Source organism: Nicotiana sylvestris, chromosome 3, assembly GCF_000393655.2.
Source record: "Nicotiana sylvestris chromosome 3, ASM39365v2, whole genome shotgun sequence".
Classification (NCBI taxonomy): domain Eukaryota; kingdom Viridiplantae; phylum Streptophyta; class Magnoliopsida; order Solanales; family Solanaceae; genus Nicotiana; species Nicotiana sylvestris.
In genome coordinates, this window is record NC_091059.1 from 133,029,855 (window position 1) to 133,044,375 (window position 14,521).

Below are 14,521 nucleotides of genomic sequence, written 5' to 3' on the forward strand. Positions count from 1 at the left end.
TTGGATCAGTCGCTCAAGAATTCTTTGAGATGGATATTCTTCAATAATATCGCCACCTCTTCATGTGGATGCCGACAATCCCCAGTTCTATGGACGTTCTTACCATGATATTTGCACCATAATTTGGGATCCCTCTTGCTGGGATCAAATCTAATTGGCTTCGGGAATCGTGCTTCTTTGATACTTCGATCACCAATACCAGCTCCACTAAATTGATGTTGAAGTTGTAATCCGATAACCTAGGATATGTGGAGTCCCGGGCTCCCCGTACCTCCTTTTCTTGTAATGACCTGTTATTCCGTCCACTGTCGATTCTTCTATCCATAGCAAACCTATCTGAGGACCGAAAGCCTTTACTTCTACATCCCTCGTCTCTTTCATACGCTAGGAAACGACCCTTAGAAGACCGTCGATCCGTATCTAAGTCACTTCTAAACTTGTCATGTTTTCTGTCTCGATCCTGTCCCTTGGTTGATGTTGGGAACCCGATCTAATCGTCTTCTGTTCTTATTTTTCGACTCGTAACGATTGTGGACATCTGCCCATGTCTTTGCTTTGAATTTGAGCATGCTTTTCTTCAACTTTCGGGAGACATCGAAACTTCGTGGGTTCAAACCCTTTGTGAATGCCTCCGCCGGCCACTCATCTAGTACAACAGGTAGCAACATCCTCTCTTTCTAGAACAGCATCACGAATTCTCATAGCAATTCGGAATCGCCTTGCACAATCCTGGATATGTCTGCCTTCCTGGCTTGGACCTTCCTTGCCCCAGCGCGGGCCTTATTGAATGAATTTTCAAGCATCTCAAAATAGTCAATAGAATGCTGGGATAAGAGTAAATACCATGTCATGTCCCCCTTTGTGAGGGTTTCACCAAACTTCTTCAATAGGACTGATTCAATCTCATGTTGAGCCAAAATCGTTCCATTTCACAGCCGTGGTATAGGTCGTAATATGCTCATGCGGATCTGAAGTCCTATCATATTTTGGTGTATCCAGCATCTTGAACCTTTTTTGAATCAACTTTGGTGTTGCGCTCGATTTAAATGGTAGTTAAGTATATTTTTTTCGAATCCGATCCTTTTAATATTGGTGGTATGCTTGGAATCTGATCCATTTGGGCGTGAAACTCTTTCGTATTTTGATCCATTTGTTTGTTCATTTCCCACACAAACCTCATAAGCTCAGTTTTGAAGGGATCATTCCCGTTGTCATTACTAGATCCTCGACCGATCCCTCCGGCACCGTCAAAATCGACCACACCCCTTTAGGTGTTATTATTAACTCTTTAAGCCGTTTGATTTGCAGGAACACCGGGAAGAACCGGGCCCTTTCTGTTTGCATTGTTATAGGCTCTTGATAATGCTTGTTTCAACTCCGTCATTACCTGGTCCTGCCTTGAGAGGTGACTTATGATTGCCTTTTGTTGTTCTCTTAAGATTTTCACCGTTTCTACGACATATTCCTCTTACGCGTCATCGGGAGTTGGATCCCGCACATGCCATAGGTATTGCCCTTCACGAACCGGGGTTGCTTCGTCCCCTTTGTTGCGGGTGTCGCTGATCGAGTCTTCATATTGAGGCAAATCTTCGTGTCCCTTAACGTTACGTGTGATGTTGTCATCATTAGTTGCCAAGAATTTAGTGTCCTACATTGGTTGTTGAATCTTCTATTTATAGCTATACCTAGGAAACAAGATCTTAGGATCAAGCTCTACTTAAATGACAATAAATGAGTCATTGATAAATATGTAATAGCACACTATGAATGCAAATATTCTCTATAACAATTGCCCTTTTAATGTGAAAGAATATTCTCTAATTGAATGCTATGCGATGACAAATATTCGACCTGCTCCCACTGATTACGCTCCATTCGAGATTTATCGATGTCAATTACAATTATTGTTTCCGGTACTGATTGTTACTTGACTCGCCTTTTACCTGTCTTTGGTTCCACGTGTCATGTCACCATTTGACCATTTAATATAAATTAATTTTATCCCATACATATAGTTTAGTCCATACCATAATTATTAAATCTTACTCTCCACAAAAATTAATTTAAAACAGTAACATAGCGAAAGTTTTAAATTTAATATTGTAAGTAGTGCGTAGTTTATAAAAGGATTCTTACCAACTTATACTATATATGAAACTTATTTACCCTCTTTAATCAAGTTTTAACTTAATTACATGGTTATATATAATTTATCAATTATATACAAATTAGTTTTAAATGAGTATCCCTTGATTGTAGCATTTTAATTTAGTAAATTCCGAAAAATCCTCACAATTCCTTACTTACCTAGACAGACCCTAATCTTTCTAAAGGATTTTTCTTTTTCTCTCTTTGAAATCAACTCTTTTTCTACACCGGTTCTACAAAGATTTTTTCTTCTAAAGCTCATAATTTCTCTAACAATGACGAAGAGAGGGATTAATTTTTTATCCATTTGAATTTTGCCATGACCGGAGTTTGGAGCTTTTCCGAGCTTCCCCTTTTCTTGTTGTGTTTCGAAGGTGGGCTAGCAGTAGATATATATTAATTATTTGGTTGGATTGTTCGAATTGAAATTGTCAATCAATAAATTTTGAAGGTGTTTGACTCTCCACCATTGACAACCATAAACAACCTTCGAAGCTTTGAATTCGAATTTTCAAAAAATATTTTTTATTTGGATTGGGTGTTATTGCAAACGATTGAGAATGTTTTATGGAGTTCATATCTCAATTTTGAGGATATTTGATGAAGATTAGATTTAATTTGATTGAATCTTTAGATTGAAATTCGAAGAAGAACCCGAAGAACACATCACATACAAATTATATACAAAAGATATATTGTATAAAATTTGTATGAAAATTGTATTTAAGTTGTATGACGTTGTAGTTGTATTTAACTAGGTAAGAATGATGTACAAAAGTCGTAGATAAGTTGTAAATAAGTTTTATACTATATAATTAGTTGTATGAAATTTGTTTTAGTATGTATGTTGTTGTAGATATATCAAATCTTGTATTCAATTTGTATGAAATTTATTGTAATTTGTATGCTGCTATACCATACATTATTTTTTTCTTAAAAAAGGTAATTATGGCAAAGAGAAAAAGAGTTGCGCTAATTATGGCTTAAAATAGGTAACACACAACTAGAACGAGTTTTATTTAGATGGAAGGACAATTTGAAATTCGTTCCCTCCGAGTACGCCCTTTTCCAAGCAAAGAATCCCCTAAATTAAGGCATTAATAATGAATTATATATAAATTATAAGTAAATTTTTTTTAGGAAAAATAATATATAAAACTTGAATAATTTTGATAAATAAGTTTCAAATATTATATAAGAAGGAAAAAATCCCTTTATAAAATTCTGTAATGAGAAAGAAGAAAAAGGAAAGAAGAATAAAGAACGAAACCGAAGTTGAAATGGATCCAGTGAAGGCCCGTTAGCCAGATCCAATCTAAGCAGGCCCGTGTTTAGTCCAGAAGCATCTACAGGGGGAAAATCTGAAAATACAAATATTCCCCCGGTGAACAGCCACCCCCAGTCTCCCGTCGGCGACATCTAATTCCATAGAGCCGAAAGCAGCGCAAAAAAAAAATAAAAAAATATAGTCATTTGTGTAACGAAACACCTAAAGAGAGAGAAAATGGTAACGTCATCGGTTGTCAACACATACCCACTGTCCAGTTATACATTTGGTACTAAGGAGCCCAAAATGGAGAAGGACACCTCCGTCGCCGATCGCCTTGCTCGTATGAAAGTCAAGTAATAGTTTCTTCTATTTCTTTATTATTTTTGTATTTGAAATTCTGTTAGCTTAGATTCTTCCAGATAACTGGATCAAAATATCTTAAACCCTAGGTAAAACCTTTACATTTTTTTTTTTGGGAATTTAAGAACCTGTTATAATGTGATCTGCAGCTATTTTAAGGAGGGCATGAGGACTAGCGTCGAAGGAATTCTGTTGGTATGCTTTTGCCCTAGATTCTTAATTATGTTTGTTTTGTCACATCTAGTTGTTAGGAACTCCTTAGTTGTCGTTAAACTGCACAAAGTGAGTGGCGTCTTGTGCTTGATTCAAATGTTAGCTCAGTAATTATGATTTTGCATCTGTTGATATCGAGATCTTTAGTCCTTGTTTAGCCGTGTAGTTACTTTTTCGACATGTTATATGCTTGTACATTTGTCATCACTTATAGAAAAAGGGATTACCTTATCAAAAAAAGAAAAGAAAAAGGGATCAGTCAACATTTTAACTCTCTTGCGTTGATTTTCTATGCATTCGTTAACATTTTTGAGATGTATATCCTAATCCAAGCAAATATCCTTGCTGGTAATATATGACCCTTCCGTTATGTGCCTAACATTTCTATTGACTTAGCCAAAAGAGGGTCAAACTTTCTAATTTTTGGTCTCAATTCAGACATCAATATCTTAATCTATTTAAAGCAAAATTAGGTCTTTATACGTTAAAATATTATAAGTTACATCTTTATATATTTACAAATATTTAAACAACGGATGAACAAGTTATAGTCTAGAAAAGCTGTCTGACTCCCTAAATAGTAATAGTGCCATTTAATTGGAGCACAAAGAGTATATGGAAGTGTTTTTTGCAACAACAACAACAACAAACTCAGTGTAATCCCATAAATGGGGTCTGAGGATGGTAGTGTGTACATACTACATAAGGAAATAATGGAGATAAGCCAAGTAACAAACAATGATAACAACAATATTATATGGTAACGAGTGTGAATGACACAACATGTAATAATAAAGAACCATGATAAGATAATACAAAAATAATTCTAGTACTACTGGTAAGCCTAGGAGAAACACACATATTAGTTAACCTACAACCCTAATTCTCGACCTCCACACCTTCCTATCGTGGGTCTTATCCTCGGTAAGCTGAAGCAACGACATATCTTGCCTAATTAGCTCTCCCCAATACTTCTTAGGCCTACCCCTTCTCTTTCTCAGACCTGCCATGGACAACACCTCACACCTCCTGACCGGAGCATCTATGTCTCTCCTCTTGACACGCCTAAATAGGGGTGGGCATAATACCGGTTGAACCGAAAAAACCGGCCGAACCGTGAATTTCGATTTAATCGGTCGGTGCACGGTTTCTAAATTATTAAATTTTGATTTTCGGTGGGGTTTACGGTTTTGGTGTTTCGGTTTTCGGTTAAACCGGAAAACCGAACTTCTCTGAACTTGACTGCAGATTTTACGCCATCTCATGGAAATACACCTGTTCATCCCTTGGCTGGAAATTTAACAGGGAACAGAACCCCCGCTTATTTTCAGCAACCATCACAGATAAAAAGAAGAGATTATCTGAACTTTTCAAAGAAAGCTTGAGAAGCGATCAGGACCAAAATGGCATAATACTGAAGAAAAACAAAATGGTACAAATACTAAAAAAGAAACTGCGTCAACTGATGCTCAACTTCCACCAAGATCCACTCCTGGGACACCTTATGCGTCTGTGTGTAGTAGCGAAAGAACACCAGTGGACTGATAAAATCTGACGTCAAAACGTCAAAGTCAGCACAATGTTGTCTTCCAAGGTTGCTCTCAAGTCGTAGCTTTAACGGAAGGAGGAGTAGAATGAGTCCTGCGCGTAATGTTGGCTGATGACAAAAGCTGTCTTTCTTAAGGTATCTGTATATGTGCATGTGCATGTTCATCAGGAATTCTGAGACTTTAAGGTACAGAATGTGACCATTAATGGTCAATAAAACTTAATGGGATTTACGTCTGGACTTCTAATTTACATTGATTTGTTAACTACTAAGCTGAAAATCCAGCAAAAAGTCTGGATCCATTGTATATCCAAGATATAAAAATCTTGAATCGTTAATAACCGAAAAACTAAACCGGAAATAACCGAACCGAACTTTTAAAAAACCCGCACCGAACCATAAATACTTTGGTTTGATTTGGTTATTAATATTATAAAACCGAAAACCGATAAACCGAACCGTACTTTCATAATAACCGACCGAACCGACCGACGCCCACCCTACGCCTAAACCATCTCAACCTCGATTCCCGCAACTTGTCCTCCATAGATGCCACTCTTACCTTGTCTCTAATAACTTCATTCCTAATCCTCTTGGTATGCCCACACATCTATCTCAATATCTTCATTTTAGTTACTTTCATCTTCTGGACATGAGGCTTCTTAACAGACCAGCACTCAGCCCCATACAACATAGTCGGTCTAACTACCAAACTGTAGAACTTGCCCTTAAGTCCAGGTGGCACATTCTTATCACACAAAACCCCCGAGGCTAGCCTCCATCTCATCCACCCTGCTCCAATACGATGAGTAACATCCTCGTCGATCTCCCCGTTGACTTGAATAATAGACTCAAGATACTTGAAACTATCTCTTTTGGAGATGACTTGAGTACCAATCTTCAATGGAAGTGTTTTTGCTGGAGAGAGATTAAGTAAATGATGAAGCAATATGACCTTCATCGATGGGCTTATTTCAGTTGGAAAAAAATCCTTATGGTAAGTGGTAACTGGTTTTTAATGTGAGCTAATTAGGGGAAGTAGAATCATTTGGATCATTAGGAGATCTTCCTCGTTCAATAGATTGGGTTATGGTTACTAGACATTGACCTTTGTTTCGTCAGCCATCTTAGCGAAAAAATAGCCATCAATAGGGGGCACTTCATCCATTCAGCGGGCCTCCATTTTTTGGTCCTATATAGCCGAAACCACAGTTAGCGAAGGTGTTAAGAAGGGTATAAGGTAGACCTTATGGAAGGAAGTTGCCTCAAAAGACCTATAATCTCTCGGAGTCCATGCAGACTTAGCGAAAGATAAGACATGGAGGAAGAAAAAGATCTATATAGGCGACACCAATTAGTTGAGAATATATTTTAGTCACGGTAATACATTTGCTTTAGGTTTTATGCTTTGTAGGAGAGCATGATCCGAGATTTTTATGCAAGTGGAATATATAGGGAACTTCTAAAACTTTTTACTTTTATTTTTAATTGTATAATGTTGGTGTGAGATGAATTTAAATGCAAAAACATGGTTAGTGAGGATTTATATAGCCGGTCCCAACTTGTTCGGAACTGAGGTGTAGCTGTTGTATAGCTTGCTTTTGGAATCTGGATCAGTTGTGGCCATTTAAATAAATGAAGAAGTGTATTTAAGAGAAAAGGTTCATAAAATTCTACGTAGTGTTCCTTATTTGAAAAAAAAGAATGCTACGTAGTGTTCCCATTCCCGGGTTTAGATGGATAAGTACTAGACTTTTATTTTAGGTTGATTTAGACTTGCACCTGGAACTTCTAAAACTTTCAAACGATCTGTTCATTTTAGGGGAATTTGGATTTTATTCAAGTTTAGTGCTGGGTGGCAGTGAAATTGTGGGGAAGAGCAAATGCTCTTTCTTTTTGATGAAGTAAGTGGAATATCATTAACAAAAAGCATTAAGAAGATGCATAGGATACAAAAGAAAGGAAACTAGCAGCCCAAGAATAGAGAACAAACAAATGCTCTCTTTTCTTACAAGAGAGAACTTTTATGTCTGGAAATAAGAATCTCATGAGTTGTTACAATAAGAATCCCATGAGGTTGTTACTTGCAAATGTCCCTAATTCTACCTGAAGATGCAATTCTGATTGAAAGCTGCGTGGAAGACTGATCTTGGTCTTAACAGATGTTAAAACGGAAAAAAGGGGTCTGAGAAGCATCCATTCTTCCCTGTTAATTGTTTTAACTAGGAAAAGATATATAGTCTATGTTAATGTTAAGGAGATCATCATCATAAAAAAATAATTATTTTCCACAGCAATTTTTGCTTATAGAAATATGATTATTGGGTCTCAACCTTCTGAATGGGAGGAAAAAACAATAGGCTTCATGCAACCCAATTTTCAACTTTATTTTGGGCTATGTATGGTTGTGATAGGAGAAGACATATATACTTGTCCACTTAAGATCATTAGTTGGTTGTTTCTTCTTTCACTTGTTTCGCTAGACAGTTCATAGTATTGATACATTATTTTTTTAATACTCCATAAAGAACCTTTATACATAGATGCAGTCTAAATCTAATTCAAGAGACAACTTTACACAATATGTTAACTGGTTAAATTTTGGCACATAAATCTAGCTGATTAGTTAGAAGTTTGGTATGTGATTTAGAGTTTTAATCTGTCGAATAGAATTAAGATGACGTGCTATACATGAAGTTGGAATTCACAGGTACAAGAACATAATCATCCTCATATTCTTCTTCTGCAAATTGGGAACACATTCTGCAAACTTCCAGGTGGACGTCTGAAACCAGGAGAGAATGGTATGTTTTTGTTTATGCTCCCTTGTTCTTACTCGCATTTCTGGCGTCATGAATTACTTGCTAAGCTTTGACGGGGGGATGCTAGCATTTTGTTTCTCATTTTGCAGAAATTGAGGGTTTGAAAAGGAAACTCTCCAGTAAACTTGCAGCTAATTCTCCTGGTCTTCAGCCAAATTGGCAGGTACATTGTTGAGTGTTTCAATTTTTGTAGTATTTATTGGTGTGTTGTAGCGTGGCATTGGGTTTGTGGAGAGTGGTCCTGAATTACTTTGGTGTACAGTGGGTGATGCCAGATACTGTTAGATATGTGTTTTGCACATCTGGGCTGGTAGACATAGGAGAAGAAAACAAAAGGCATGGAAGGTTGCTCTGTTAGCTTTTATGTGGGTCATATGGAGAGAGAAATAGTAGAGCTTTTGAGGGGAATACACTTGAGGAATAGCCTTTTGTCTTTGCTTGATTTTGGTGCACCCTTGATATACCTACTTGTATAGACGATTGGGTGTCTTTCGTAGAGAATCATGTTCGGTTGGAGATTCTCTACTTTTTGGTATACCTCTTGTATCCGGGAGCTTTCCCATTTTGTTAATAATACCATTTACCTTATCAAATTCTTTTTTGTAGTTTTTTTTTTTCTTTTGGCGTGGAAGATAAAGGAGAAAAAGGGGTTTGGGTTAAGGCATTTAACATGTCACATCGCATGACAATTTACTCTACCATAGAACTTAAGACGGTGACAGATATGGAATAAGTATGGCTTCGGGCATCTTTTGATGGTATAAATGTGAAAGCTTGCTGAACGGTTAATTTTGAAGTTTACACCCCATAGAGCTGGTCTATTATAGTTTCTGCCTACTTTAGCAGCTGCTCAAATGGTATAACAAAATATTTTGTTGGTCTGTTTGGTGGTTGACCTGTTTCGTCTGAAAAAGATTGACCTCTCTATAAGTGGCTAAGTTTATCGTATTGAGAGAATTATGCTTTATCGACTTAACAAATCTAAGGAGATATGATGTTGGGTTGTTGTGGCTGGTTATATTATTTTTTTCTTTTTTGGAAAATCGTTTTTGTATTGCCGTTTATAGTTGGCGATCTTGAGAGTTGTAGTTTATTTTCAAACATTGAACATTTATTACCTGAAGCAAGTGAGCTTCTATTTGACTAAACTCATGACACACTTTCATAGCTTCCTATAAGGTTCCATCTATCTAATCATTGGTCGTCATTCAAGTGTTTTTTCTATTTCTCCTCTCTTAAAATATTATTTAATGTTTTTGCGGTGATCTCACTTTTATCAATGCAGATCGGTGAGTGTGTGGCCATCTGGTGGAGGCCAAACTTTGAAACTATAATGTATCCATACTGCCCTCCACACATAACAAAACCCAAGGTACAGTAGTATTAAAGTTTTCCTAAGATACTTGATCTCTTCTCTTGTTTTATTTTCTTCCCTTTGTGGGGGGTGGGGGAGGGGGGAGGAGGGGCATTGATTTAGAGGAGAAACAATATCCACTTTTCGGAATAGAAGGAATTCGAGACCCTACTTATATTCAAATATGCTACCAAGCATGATAGAAGGGAGAAATATCGTGTCTGGGGGTGTTGAAGTAGGGCCTTGGTTCCTCTTTTGGTGAATGACTTTTTTCTTTGGACTTGTTGTGGGCCGTGCAGGAGTGTAAGAAGCTCTTTGTTGTTCATCTATCTGAAAGAGAGTACTTTGCAGTCCCAAAAAATCTGAAGCTTCTTGCTGTGCCATTGTTTGAACTTTACGACAATGTTCAGGTATAACCATTAATCTTCTTTGTTGCATCATAATATGTTTTTCCCAGGTATAGCGCCTATATATCCTGTAACACTCAGTGTTGTGCTGACTGGGGGTCTCAAGTGCCTGTACAGCATCATTTATGTAAACCAGCTGATAAATGGTTGTCATTCTATTGACGCTCTCTCAACTCATTTCAGAGATATGGACCCGTGATATCCACAATTCCTCAACAGCTTTCCAGATTCCAGTTCAACATGATCCACCCATAGATTAGTTTTATGGACATTCAGGAGCTCCTTCTGGCATACAATTGCACAAGACATAAGATTTTTACTTGAGGTCCCATATTTTCAGAATGATAACCCTATTTTCTGACATGATTCTCTCATTTCCAGTAGGCATATGGACTGATTTTTGTGGACTTCTATTAATTTTCTATTGACTTATTTCTGATGGACATCCTAGGTGTATTGTCGAAAGCTTGTTTGCTTGCCTGTTGTAATGTACAATATTTACTCATTGCTGTGTATTTTTGGTTTTTGAATGTTCACATGTAAGATGGAATAGCACTGCTATGTTTCATCTGTTCACCAGGCTCTTGTACATAGCTGTACTTAGTGATCTCCAAGGATATCGCCTTTTGAGTTTGTATTTTGGGCATCAAACTTGTGCTACTTTCATTTCATTATACTCAGCATGGATCCAGGTCCTTCACATCATTCCATTGAAGAACTCTTTTTGTATTGGCATCAATAGGAAAAGGTTTGGAAACATAAATTTGTCTTTGCATCAAGTTCCAATGGAACTCGACTTGTAATTTCATTTTTTTCTTTCATGTAAAGGCTTTATCATTCTGTCCACTATCCCCCAAATGAGTGAAATGCTTGCACAGATTTGTCGAGGCTTGTAATTTAATTAGTCGAGATGTACTTTTTACGGCAGTAATGTTGTAGGTTTGAACCTTACTGAATCTACCATCTACTCATCTTTACCTGGTACAAGGCATTTGCGTTACCTGCCACTTTGCAGAACTCAATTTCTCTGTGAGCCATATTTTGCTTATTTTCTTGACATCTCATAGTTGGGGTGTTCAAGGTCAGTGTGTTCTGAATCGCAATAGTCCTGTGTAAATCACCATTTGCTCTTGTGTTCTGATTCTGGGAATTTCTCAGTAGGAAAAATATGGCAATGCTCTTTAGTCAATATGCTCTATATATGTTTCCAACTTAACAAGTTGATGACATTCTAAAATAGTGTCTATGCTCTTTAGTCAATATGCACTATGTATGTTTCCAACTTAACAAGTTGATGACATTGTAAAATAGTGACACTAGGGAATTACATAACATACAGTCCGATCATATTGGTATAAAAATCGACTCAGATAATGACATACAAAACCTTTTTCCATTTACGTGTTTATTCTCGTTTACTTCACGTTCCTATGAAGCTTATTTTGTTTTTTAAAGGAAGGAGAGGTCTTGTAATTTGTTTCTCTTTTCACAAGCGCGTTATATGATCTGTGAAATGAAAATTTCGTTTATCCCGTTTCTCTAATATATAATATACCCAACATGAGTTTGTATTAAGGAGTAGATGCTGCGCAAAAGCTATTGCGCCTTAGCCTAATTTCTTATTGGAATGCTAATACACGGCCTTATATTTTCGGGAGAAATTCAAAAATAGCCTGATTTACAAGTGTTCATTCAAATATAGCCACAGTTTCAAATGTAATCGAAATTTAGCCACTTTTCATGTAAAGATAAATTTGAACGAAAACACTGTTCAAATCCGAAAAAAATACTCTAGTATAATATACTGAAACTCTTGTATAATATATTGGAACTCCAATATAATATACCGATCCAACATAATATACTGGAGATTGGAACACTGACGCTCCAATATCCAGTATATTATATATGTTGGAAGTTCATAAATAGGTGCATCGATCTCCAGTATATTATGATAGAACTTTCCGTGTTGTAGCAAAATAGTGGTTATTTTTCAATTCCTTTGCAAATGCTGGCTATTTTTGAATGATCAATCCGAAAACTGGCTAGCCAGTGCTATTTTAACTATATTTTCTCTCGTTTGCTCTACATTACGAGCTTCGTATACAGCTACAAAGCTTACCTTTAGTTCGCGGTCGAAACTATTTATATACGGTAGCCACAAAAGTATAAAAAATTTGTATATATATATATATATATATATATTGTTCCGACTATTATTTTGAGAGCAATTATACGTTGTCATTTTCCCCTTTTAATATGATGAGAAGAAGGGGGGCTGATCTCTTCTCCATATCAATATTACTATACATTTTTGGGTGTATAGCTCTGTTGGCAAGCGCTGGACTTTTAACATAATGGTCGTAGATTCAGGTCTTGTTATAACTTTCAGAAATCACTATGTTTTAGTGGTTATTAGTTAGTTGTAGCTACCATTTACTATATTATTTTCTATAGCTATATTTTTAGATTTTTTATAGTGTATTCGATGTATTTAAGCTACTGTATTCATGAATACAGTAGCATTTCTAGGTGTGAATCAGGGGATTACAACTAGACAAATTTTTGTATTCGAGTGTATTCGACTGTATTCATGGCGTGAAACATGGGATTACAGCTGGACAAATTATTGTAATCGACTATATTCACGGCGTGAAACAAGGGATTATACTGTTTTTAAACGGAAAGTGAATCAATTAACATAATAGACTCCTAATATAACTCAACAAACTCAATTATAACACACAAATTTTGTATTTTCAGTTATAAAAAAGATTCTTAACCGAAAACTCCCCAAAAACATAGCAATCTTTAGAGAAATTATATAATACATCTGAATACATAAATTATATTAATTAAAAAAAAACATATGAATACATTCATGGAATATAGCGAGACTGTGAATGCAATGAAATACATAGAATACAGCGGGATACATTGAAATACAATGAAAAAAAGACAATGAATACAATGAAATATATAGAATACAACGACATACATTGAAATACAATGAAATATATTAACAAAAAATTCAAGTTACTCAGCTCCAAACTCCGTCGTCTTTGTTCAAGAACAACCCTAATGTCGTCTCGCCGTCACCGATGCCTCTGGTTGCCGATGTTACGACGGAGAAAATTTCTATATCGGATGATTGCTCGGCAGCCCAAAAGTCTTTGCCGGAAAAGATGAAGCGCTGCTGAAGTAATCACCTCCCGAAAATCGTACCAATGATTCCATTGGCGTTGCTGTCGTAGGCGAAGTTTCTCTTCCATTTGAAATTTCAATAGCAGTTTATTTTCTGGAAATCATAGCTTACAGAATCAGAAGCCCAAAGTTGAGTAAATCAATCAAATGCAGTAGCAATTATTTTCTCAAATGCTAACAGAAGAATTTTACCCTCTTTTTTTCGTGTTTTCTGGAATGGGGGAAGAGGATGGAGTGTATCAAATTAGAGAGAGAGAGAATGTGAAGTGAGAAGTTTACATCAAATACGGTAATTATGTGAGAGAAAAATCTGAAAAAGGAGAGAGAAAAATAAAAAATAGCGTATATAGTGGCTTAAGGGAGGAGGTAACCAAAAATAAATATTTTGCTATAAACATTAAAATGTATCTATAGAATATAATATTTTAAAATGGTATTTATTTAAAATAAATAAGGTGTTAACCTTTGTTGTAGGAGGTAAAAATTCCATATCTAAACCTACCTTATACTAGGCATAGAAGGCCTCAAAGGTGACTCTTCGGCTTTTAGCCCAAGCCACTTGTTGGGTGCTTGAGAGCATCTTTCTCATATCCATTGAGGCTTTCATTTCACGTTTTGCAGGTTTGGCGCTGTTTATTATGATATACAAGTACCCCCTATAACAAAGCTTAATATCCTATTTATTTTAAATAAATACCATTTCAAAAAATTATATTATATAACTGCTTTTTACTCTTTATAGCAAAATATCTAATTATGGTTACATCCTACCCTTAAGCCACTATATATGCTAATTATTATTTTTCTCTCTCCTTTTTCAGATTGTCTCTCACATAATTACCAGTAAAATTCTCAAACCACGTTCTCTCTCTCTCTCTCCCTCTCTCTCTCTCTCTCTCTAATTTGATACACTCTATTCTCTTCCCTACAAAACCACGATTCTGCAACTGAAATTGTCTCCCACCCATATCGCCTAGGTCTTCCTCATTCTCAGTCACCACATTAATTTTTCTCTCAACTCTCGGTTGTATTTTGATACAAGTAATTGCTGTAAGTATTTACCTTCTTAGATTTTCGTTTGGATTTTGTATTTTGTATTTTGTTTGTTTTCTTAAACAATAACCATTGTTATTGTTTACTCAACAGAAAGCTCTCGTTTTTCTCTCCAATGTCGGATTCAACGTCCCACAAGAG

General features: G+C 36.1%; 1 protein-coding gene across 1 annotated transcript; it reads left to right on the plus strand.

Annotated features, from left to right (window-relative positions):
• Positions 1-3,376: 3,376 nt before the first annotated feature.
• On the plus strand, positions 3,377-10,699 carry LOC104246755 (pre-mRNA cleavage factor Im 25 kDa subunit 2-like). Its single transcript, XM_009802630.2, has 7 exons — positions 3,377-3,771; positions 3,928-3,973; positions 8,251-8,344; positions 8,452-8,525; positions 9,648-9,734; positions 10,016-10,126; positions 10,307-10,699. Exons 1-7 carry the CDS (start codon positions 3,653-3,655, stop codon positions 10,376-10,378), a joined length of 603 nt encoding a protein of 200 aa, XP_009800932.1. The 5' UTR covers positions 3,377-3,652; the 3' UTR covers positions 10,379-10,699.
• The last annotated feature ends 3,822 nt before the right edge of the window (positions 10,700-14,521 follow it).

What these genes read in the sequence shown, in the direction of transcription:
- LOC104246755 (XM_009802630.2), top strand. Translation starts at nt 3,653, where the DNA reads ATGGTAACGTCATCGGTTGTCAACACATACCCACTGTCCAGTTATACA. An exon ending in TCTGAAACCAGGAGAGAATG is followed by an intron (nt 8,345 to 8,451) that starts GTATGTTTTTGT and finishes CTCATTTTGCAG; the next exon opens with AAATTGAGGGTTTGAAAAGG. An exon ending in GTCTTCAGCCAAATTGGCAG is followed by an intron (nt 8,526 to 9,647) that starts GTACATTGTTGA and finishes TTATCAATGCAG; the next exon opens with ATCGGTGAGTGTGTGGCCAT.